Source organism: Anser anser (genome assembly GCF_964211835.1).
Source record: "Anser anser genome assembly, chromosome: 27".
NCBI classification, from domain to species: domain Eukaryota; kingdom Metazoa; phylum Chordata; class Aves; order Anseriformes; family Anatidae; genus Anser; species Anser anser.
Window position 1 is genome coordinate 7,490,482 of NC_139748.1, and position 9,393 is coordinate 7,499,874.

A 9,393-nucleotide genomic window follows, 5' to 3' on the forward strand; every position below is an offset into this window, starting at 1 on the left:
AGCGGCCCCGAGCCCCGGAGGCGGGCCGGGGCCGGAGCCGGAGCCCCCCTCCTGCCCTCGGCTGCGAGCGGGAGCAGGGCGCGGCCTGGGGGAACGGCCCGCGGCGCGCTCCGCCGGGCCTCGGGCGGGCAGCGCGGCACAGGGCCCGCGGGGGAGGGGGCGAGGCAGGGACCGACCGACCGCCGGCCCGGCCCGAGGCCCCAGCGCCCCGTGCCCGTGCCGGCCGCCCGCAGCCGCGCGCCGGGGCTGTCTGAGCCGCCCCGCACGACGCCTGCCGAGCCCTCCTGCCGGGAACCCGCCCTCCTCCACGCAAAGACCAATCGGAGTCAGAAAGCGCGTGACTGAGCACCGCGGTAGCCTATCGGCACGCTATCTGACTGCGCCCAATCGGATGCCGGAGGAGGTTTTTCTCGCCCAATGGTAAACGAAGGGCGGGGCGTGAGCAGCGGCCCGCGCCTCCTCGGGAGCGGCACAGCGTTCGGCCAATCAGAGCAGCGGAGGCCAATGGGGAAAAGGGGCGGGTAACGCGCTGCTCGCGAGAGCTTGAGAGGGACGATGGGAACCCGCGTCTGGGCGAGCGGACCAATGGGGAGCGGCGGGGCGGGGCCGCAGCGGGACCGCTCCAACTGGCAGGTAAGAAAGCCAATCAGAAGGAAGAGATCCGTTCGCCCAACGGCCGGCGAGCGGAGGCGGTCCCCTCACCGCCCGGCAGCCGCTACTGACAGGTCCAGGCGCCCAATCAGAAGGCCGCGCCCTTTCTAACCGTCCAGTGAGCGGGCGGGGCGGGGCGGGGGGGTGTGGGCACGGCTCCTCCCGCCCCCTCCTCGCGGGCGCGGGAGGCCGGCCGGCGGACGGACGGCTCCCCGAGCCAATCGCGGGGAGGAGGGCGCGGGGCCGGGCGGGCCTTCCGCCCGGCGGGGCCGAGGCGGCCAACGAGGGCCGCGGGCCGGCGCCGGGCGGCCAATGGGCGCCGAGGGGGCGGGGCCGGCGGCCGCCGCGGCTTCCAAGATGGCGGCGGGTGCGTGAGCGCGGCGGGCGGGCAGTCGGGGAGGCCGCCGGGGCGCGGGGGGGGGCCCGGCCGCCGCCCGCCGCCATGAAGGGCAAGGAGCGCTCCCCCGCCAAGGCCAAGCGCTCGCGGGGCGGCGGCGAGGACTCGGCCTCCTCCTCCTCCTCCTCGGCGGCGGCGGCGCGCGGCGAGCGGAGCGGCAAGAAGCCGGGCGGCTCCGGCGGCTCCAACGGCGGCGGCGGGAAGGCGGCGGCGGCCTCGGCGGACGGCGGCGGCGGACGGCGGGGCCCGCACCCGGACAAGGCCGCCCGCGCCGGCAGCCGCGAGTATGAGGCCGGGGCGGCGGCGGCGGCGGGCGGCGGGGGCGGGCGGCACGGCTACGGCGGTGGCAAAGCCGCGGAGCCGTCGCGGAGCGGCAGCAGCCGGGGCGGCGGCGGGGGCGAGTCCCGGGCCCCGGCGGCGGCCGCCCCGTCCTCCGAGGCGGGCGGCGGCGGCGAGTACAAGACGCTGAAGATCAGCGAGCTGGGCTCGGCGCTGAGCGACGAGGCGGTGGAGGACGGGCTCTTCCACGAGTTCAAGCGCTTCGGCGACGTGAGCGTCAAAATCAGCCGCCTCCCGCCCGGCACCGGCGCCGCCGACGAGCGCGTGGCCTTCGTCAACTTCCGCAGGCCCGAGGACGCCCGCGCCGCCAAGCACGCCCGCGGCCGCCTCGTGCTCTACGACCGCCCGCTGAAGATCGAGGCCGTCTACGTGGGGAGCGGCGGAGGGAGTGGCCGGCGGCGCGGCAGCCGCTCCCCGGCGCTGCTGGACAAGGAGTCGCCCTACGGCGCGGCGGCCGTGGGGGTCGCGGCGGCGGCGGCAGCGGCTGTGCGGCACCCCCCGGCCGGGGCGACGCAGCGGGCCTTGTCCCCCGCCGGCAGCGGCGGGGCCCTGGGCTATCGAGACTACCGGCTGCAGCAGCTCGCCCTCGGCCGCCTGCCGCCTCCGCCCCCTCTGCCCAGGGAGCTGGAGAGGGAGAGGGACTACGGGGGCTTCTACGAAGCACGAGTGCGGCCGGCCTATGGGCTGGAGCGGGTGGCCGGTGTGGCGGCTGCCGGGGGCTTCCGCGGAGGAGGCGGGGGCGCCGGAGCTGCCGGCGAGGAGGAGATCAGCCCGGAGGACGACCAGAGAGCCAACCGCACGCTGTTCCTGGGCAACCTGGACATCACCGTGAGCGAGACAGATTTACGCCGAGCCTTCGACCGTTTCGGGGTCATCACTGAGGTGGACATCAAAAGGCCGGGTCGGGGGCAAACCAGCACGTACGGTTTTCTTAAATTTGAAAATCTGGACATGGCGCACCGGGCCAAGCTGGCCATGTCAGGAAAGGTGCTTCTGCGCAACCCCATCAAGATCGGCTATGGTAAAGCCACGCCGACCACCAGGCTTTGGGTGGGTGGCCTGGGGCCCTGGGTGCCCCTTGCTGCCCTGGCCAGGGAGTTTGATCGTTTTGGCACCATTCGCACTATTGATTACCGCAAAGGTGATTCGTGGGCCTACATCCAGTACGAGAGCTTGGACGCGGCGCAGGCGGCCTGTGCCCACATGCGTGGCTTTCCCTTGGGTGGGCCGGATCGCCGACTCCGTGTAGACTTTGCGGATACTGAGCATCGGTACCAGCAGCCCTACCTGCAGCCTCTGCCCCTGCCGCCCCCTGCTCATTACGAGCTAGTGGCAGAGGCAGCTGCTTTTGGGGCTCACCGGGGGGCCCCGCCTGATCCGCTCCGGGGGGCCCGGGACAGGACGCCACCGTTACTCTATAGAGACCGTGACAGAGACCTTTATCCCGAGACGGAGTGGGTGCCACCCCCGCCCCCTGTACGGGATAGGAGTAACCGGGCAGCTGCCTACGACCCCCTGGAAAGCCTAGAACGGCGTCGGGATGGTTGGTCCTTGGAGCGGGACCGAGGGGAGCGGGAGTTGGGCAGCAGTAGTAGGGAGCAGCCGAGAAAGCGGAGGCTGGCAGAGGACGGAGGCCGGCACTTGGACCGCTCGCCAGACAGCGAGCGCTCGTCTTCCTCCCGAAAGCGTCACTGCTTGGCCACCACCTCTCCCCCAGACCGCAGCCCAGAGCTCCTCGGAGGGAGGGAGCGTTACAGCAGCGACCCGGAGCGCTCGTCCTCCCGCCTGCTCCTGTTGGAGCGGCCCTCGCCCATTCGGGAGTCGCGCAGGGGCAGCCTGGAGCAGGGCCAGAACGAAAAGCGCGACCGCAAGAATTCCGCTGAAAGGGAGCGGAAGCATCGCGCTTCTGCGGCAGCTGCCGCGCAGGAGTGCAAAAGTCCAGCCAAAAAGGATGAACGCGCTACGGAAGGAGGTGGCGGAGGCTCCCGGCTCAAACCTCCGCCTCAGAAGCAGCAGCAGGATGGTGCGCCGCAGGCCGGGGGAGCCTCCAAGCTGTGCTTGGCTTGGCAGGGGATGCTTCTGCTGAAGAACAGCAATTTCCCGTCCAATATGCATCTGCTTCAGGGGGACCTTGGAGTTGCCAGCAGCCTCCTGGTGGAAGGAGCGACCGGCGGGAAGGTGGCGCAGCTCAAGATCACCCAGCGTCTGCGTCTGGACCAGCCCAAGCTGGACGAGGTGAACCGCCGCATCAAAGTGGCGGGCCCCAACGGCTACGCCATCCTTTTGGCTGTGCCGGGCACATCAGACAACCGCTCCGCAGCCGGAGCTAGCGAGGCCGCTACGACCTCCACCCAGAGGCCGCTCAGGAATCTGGTGTCCTACCTAAAGCAAAAGCAGGCTGCTGGGGTGATCAGCCTCCCTGTGGGGGGCAACAAAGACAAGGAGAACAGCGGGGTCCTGCACGCCTTTCCGCCCTGCGACTTCTCCCAGCAGTTCCTGGACTCCACGGCCAAGGCGCTGGCCAAATCAGAGGACGACTATCTGGTCATGATCATTGTCCGGGGGGCGTCCTAAGGCCCTCGTGTTCTCTGTACCCAACCCTGCCTACTCCTCCACGCAGCCCCTCCAGCGTGTGCCAGGTGCTATGGGATACAGCCTTAGCCAGCCCTGTCATTATTTTTAATTAGATCTTTGTTTGTAGGTGACTTTCCCTGCCCGTTTTTCTGTTACTACATTTTTCTATAAAGTTAGAAGCCAGAAAGGTTGGTTAGCCATTAGTGTGAATAGGATGTTTTGAGAATCCCTTATCCATGGGGATAGCTGGGAGGCTAGGCCTGCTTTGATTTACAAAAAAAAAAAAAAAAAAGAAAAAAAAGAAAAAAAAACTGGGGGAGGGGGTGGAAGAACAAACTCCCGTCTTCGTAATTTTGATTCGTGTCCTTTTTTCATTTCATGTATTTTAAAGCAAGTTCGATAGCTCATTCTCTAGAGTTACAAACCTAAAAGACCAGATTTAAAGCACTCAGTATTTTAAATGGAAAACCACATCCCTGCTAGCGGACTGGTGTCAGCTCATTTTTGAGTCACTGAAATTCTGTGACGGCCTCAGGCCAGCGGCCCTTTGGCGCGCACGATCCCTTTCCTCAGGAGCCTGAATGGTTTCCCTTTGAGTTGCATGGCTCGAGGTTGATTTCTTTCAGGTGACCAGCACCTGCTCTTGGGTACACTGCAGAACATGAGTTCCTTTATCGGGTGTTTGATAAGTTCATCCGGCCCCACGAAATGCATGCACTGAAGGTATGCTTTTTTAACAGGTGTATTTCTCCTATTTCTCCGAGTTCTGTTGTATCCCATATATGCACTTTGGGTTTGTAGCAGCGACAATGTTTGGTAAATAGCTGAGGACTTTGTTACAAACCATGAATGTCTTGTGCTTACTCTGGTATGCAAGCAACAAGGAGGTGCTTTAAGAATAACCTTAGTTATGTTGTGGTTTTTTGTTTTTACTGCCTTTTTCAAAGAGTTGCAGGTACAGTGGGGTCTGGTTCCACAGTGCAAACTCTGAGCAAGTGTGCTTCTCTCCAGAGATGGTTTTAATTCTGTAATAATTTAATTACATAAAAGTTCTCATTATCATTTTACCTCTTTGTTAATAGCAAGGAACTGCTGTCTGCTAGAGACTTTTCAGGTACAGTACAGTGGGCATTACATGAGGTTTATAATTCTGTGATAACCTGGAGCAAGGTGTTTTCAGCATCTTGGAGAAGTTTAAAAGTAATTCGGGGTGCTGAGGTGAGAGTTCTTCTTCATGTTATCCTGGGAAAAAGGCAAACTGCCTCCTCCTAAGGAACTTTGTTCATTTTCTCGCGTGCGTTTCTCCCCTCGCTGGGCGCTCTGCTCCAGCGGTTTTGGGCGCCTCGCTAATACAGGCAGCTCTGAGGGAGGAAGGGATCCGGGTCCCTCGTTCTGTTTAACAACTGCAGGGGTGTTGCAGCTAGCTTCTCAACTGAGGTGTAAATCTGACTGTATCTCTATAAAGGCCCTAAAATGTAACCTTGCACTTAAAGCCAGAATGTAATCTTGCACTTAGCCACATTTTAAGAGGCGGGCAGTGTACACGCGATGCTGCCTCACTCAGTTGGTGCTCCGATGCGTCCCCTGGGTGACTGCTGTGGGGCAAGCTGGTGTCTGTTTCAACTTAGATGACACAAAAATCAAATTCAGATGTGGGATGGGTTGCCAGTAGTACCTGAAGGAGGAGAGGCACCGAATGTGTTCTGTGGCCACAGAAGTTGTCGAGTTTGGCAGTGCTTGCTCGAGATTCGCTGCCGCAGAGAGGTGAATTTCTGTAACGCCACTTTACGGAGCCACTCTTCGGAGAGTGCTCTCGTTTCTGTGAGGTGTGATTTCCTTTTTCTGAGCAGGAGGAGGAGATGTTGTGTCCCAGGCATCGCGGTGAACTGAGAACTCGAATGTGGCAGCGTATCTTGAAAACAGATTTTGGTTTTAGAGCTACTTTTCTTTTGAAGTGGAAACGTACAAGCCTCATTTAATGCTCTTAAGTGTTTCAGGGTGAAATCCAGGATTTCTGGATTGTTGTCCTTCAACGTGAATGTAGTAGATTTAGATGGCAGAACTCAGCTGTTCATCTTACTATTAACAATGAGAATTTCTTGAAATGACACCAATAATGCAAATAACTGTGTTTGAGAAGATACAGCGTATTTACCACTTACCGCAACGAATGTCTGTTTTAACTCGTGCAGGTGTCTGTTGTGTGCTTGCGTGTGCAACACTGCTGCGAACTTGCTCGAAGTGCTTCGTGCATTCGGAGTGAGTTCTCTAGCGGCATCTGACGTGAGTCACTTGCAAGCGCAGAGTTTTAAAGGAAAGAAACTTTAACTGCTGGGAATTCAAACGTGCCCAACACCAGAACAGAAGCACTAACATCGTTTGTGTCCAACACTTCAAGTTGCGAAGCACAGTGTTCGTTATGCTGGCACGCAGCAGACGCCTGTTTTTAAAGCCCATAAAACTTGGGGTCAACACAGCTCGTCAAAGCAAACTCTTGACAGCTAGCTGGGGCGGTGTGGGATCCCTTTCCGGAGGAGCATCTTGGGTGCCCTTACTTTTTTCCTCGTAAAATAGCAGTGGTTGTACCTGCCACTGGCGTTTGTAAGTCAAAGTTGTGCTGCACTGGAGGGCAATAAGGAACGGGCAAGGCTGTGTTCGACTCCAGGTTTTCGGGTTTCTTACTGAACGGAGTACCTGCTTCTTTAAATCTGGTTTGTTTGTGGTTGCTGCTCTTGTTTTGTAAGCAAGGATTTTAACACCCTTTGAGGGTAATTAATGTCAAAACATAGCTGACTGGCAATATTTTTTTGCCGGCACTTGGCCACATGCTGCCACCACGTCTGGTACAGCTTTGGCGGCTGTGCTGTTCTCTTGGCTCCCAGGTGTGCACCATTGGAGCAGCTGTCCACTAAAAGTCATCTTGGCCGGGGCTGAGCGCGAGTAGAAGTCCGTCTGTAATATCACTTCTGTATAGAGCAAAACAGATGTAGCAGAATTCAGCTCTCTTGTCGTATTTGGCATTATGTTGCTCTAGCCGGAGCTCAGTATTTCTTCGAACTTTATGTGCAGCTGACGTTCCTATATTTCACGAGTTAGTTTGTTGAATTAGTGTGGAAAAAGGATGTCCTTTTCCTGAATCATTTGGTAGCTGTGCTTTATGCTTTGGGGAAAGAACCTCAAATGACTCATACTTTTGTTTAAGATTTTATTTAATTATTATTTTTTTTAAAATTGGAAACTTTACGCAACTTCCTTGGGTGCTTGCCAGTGGCTTTGTTTGCTCCGGTCTAGTGCGTGGTGTGCTGCGGACTGGGAGCGCAGCACGAGCACCGAGGTTACCATCAGCTCTGGAGGTTTCAGGCTCCTGGCTTATGACTCCTGGTGCATCCTTTTAAGCATTGCAGAGGGAGGAGCGATTTATGTGCCAGGCAAATCTTAACCCTATTTTTTATACGGCTGTCAAAAGACTGAAATACTTTGGAGACAACTTGCTCAACCTCCTGTGGAGGGTGGAGAAGAGAGTTTAGGCTTCCCGCGTTGGCAGTGGAACGATCTAGTTGATGGTAACTGAGGTGAAAGGCCTTAAGTATTAATGGGAAGGAGGAATCGATGAAAATTGTGAAGACAGGTTCAAAAACTCTGAGGACTCAGGGAAAATGGCTTGGAAAATCGTAGTTCCTGGCTTTTAAGACAAACAGTGCTGAGGGCAGTACTCGTGGGAAGTCTGCTGCACGCCTGTTGAACAGAAACAAGAGTGGAGGAAATCGTTGCCATGCTACAATTACAGAGTTTTTGGGGTTCTTTCCCCCTTGTCTCCCCTTTTTCTAACGACTTTCTGCAGATAGCACCGAAGGACAGGTATTCCAATGAGTTATAAAAGGAATGATGAGATGATTTTTATATCAGGCTTAAAGCAGACCGTATTGTTCAGAGAATGGTTAATTGAATATACAACTTCCTGTAGTTTTAATGGTGTGAAAATGATGGATGAGAAATATTACTTGAATAGTAACAGTTTTGAATGATATTAGGTGTGTCTTTGATTTGCCCTCTTTAATATTGGAATTGCCTGCTGTTGGAATTACGCAGCAAAATAATAACAAAAGAGAAACTTGTAAACACTACATTTCACATTTTTGTTGATAAGTTGCCTTCAGGAAATGTTCTTTGAGGAAAGTCAACTGAATTGTCAAAGATTCCGTTGGTTTTTCTCATGGTTAATTATTTTGACATGTCCCGTTAACTGTTGCTGAAAGTTGAATAACCATCAATACTGTAAGCCTAGTTTAACCTCGGTCCAAAACCAAGCCCTGCACTACTTGTTATGCATCTATACATGGAAGGTGACTTCATTGCAAGGTTTCGTGCCCGTGGGTGGTATGACATTGGGAGGCGAAATTCTGTCGTATACCTTTGTATTGAAATAACATTTTCTTTCCTCCTGCAAGCAAAGCTGGTGGACTGCAGAAGACAACCGCATGGGATACCAAGCTCTAATGGACCTTTGGGAAGAGAAGCTGTGGCTTGTGTGGAATTTACATGGGCCCCTTGATGGAAGAAAGCTTATCTGTTTAGTATTTGTGCATTTTACTAAAATGGCAGCTTTAAAAAAAAAAAAGTTGTGTATCTGCTATTGTGATGCCAATGCCCGTGTTTTAAGTGGAAAAAAAATGAACCTCTTTGCTTTGTGCTGTGTACACAAGATTGCTGGAAAAGTAAAGGAATACCCTTTTTATGGCTCACACAGCTTAAAAGTAGCTGTCACTCAAACATGCGCTCACAGTTGAGCTGATTTTGTTTCATTCTAAATAAATTGTTTCTTTTGAGGAAAATGGTTTTTCTGCCTGGAAGTGAATTGACGACAAACGTTTGACCCCTTTGTTTGCAGCAGAGGGGTACTTGCTGCTGCTGCTGCTGCTGCTGCTCAATGATAGTTGCGGGTCTTGAGCAAGAAGCAGGGAGACTGGCACTTTGGCGTTGACCAGCGTGTTTTACCAAATCTGAAGAATCTAGTTGATTGTCTGGCTGTGGCACCCCCTTGGTTTGCGGTGAAGGGGGTCACTTGCTGCTTTACTCCTCAACCTTACGAGGAAGCGGTGCTGATGCTGTCATGCAAGAAGCAGGGAAGCACCCCCCTGCGTCTCAGAACGGTGTCCAAGTCTGGGGCTTCGACGAGCTGGAGTTCCTGAATTTTATGTTTCTGATTTGTTTTGTTCACCCAACTTGTTTGGCTTTAGTTCTGATTTTTTTTTTTTTAAGTTTGAAGAAGTTTGAAATTGCGTTGAATCTTGCACGTAAACCTTTGCACCAAATTGCCAAAAGAAAAAGCGAAATGAGTCCTTAAGAGTGTTTAAATGCTGTTAATAAAGCCTTTCCTGACATACACGAGGCGCTCCTCCATCTCCAGGGGCTTTTCAGCAGTTACGCGGTGC

The 9,393-nt window shown here is 55.6% G+C and overlaps 1 protein-coding gene across 1 annotated transcript; it reads left to right on the forward strand.

Annotated features, from left to right (window-relative positions):
- The first annotated feature begins 980 nt into the window (after window positions 1–980).
- RBM15 (RNA binding motif protein 15) lies at window positions 981–8,793 on the forward strand. The gene has a single exon (XM_083812905.1). The coding sequence runs from the start codon at window positions 1,094–1,096 to the stop codon at window positions 3,959–3,961; it is 2,868 nt and encodes a 955-aa protein (XP_083669031.1). The 5' UTR covers window positions 981–1,093; the 3' UTR covers window positions 3,962–8,793.
- Window positions 8,794–9,393: the final 600 nt, after the last annotated feature.

Coding starts and splice junctions, on each gene's coding strand:
- RBM15 (XM_083812905.1), top strand. CDS start 1,094: ATGAAGGGCAAGGAGCGCTCCCCCGCCAAGGCCAAGCGCTCGCGGGGC.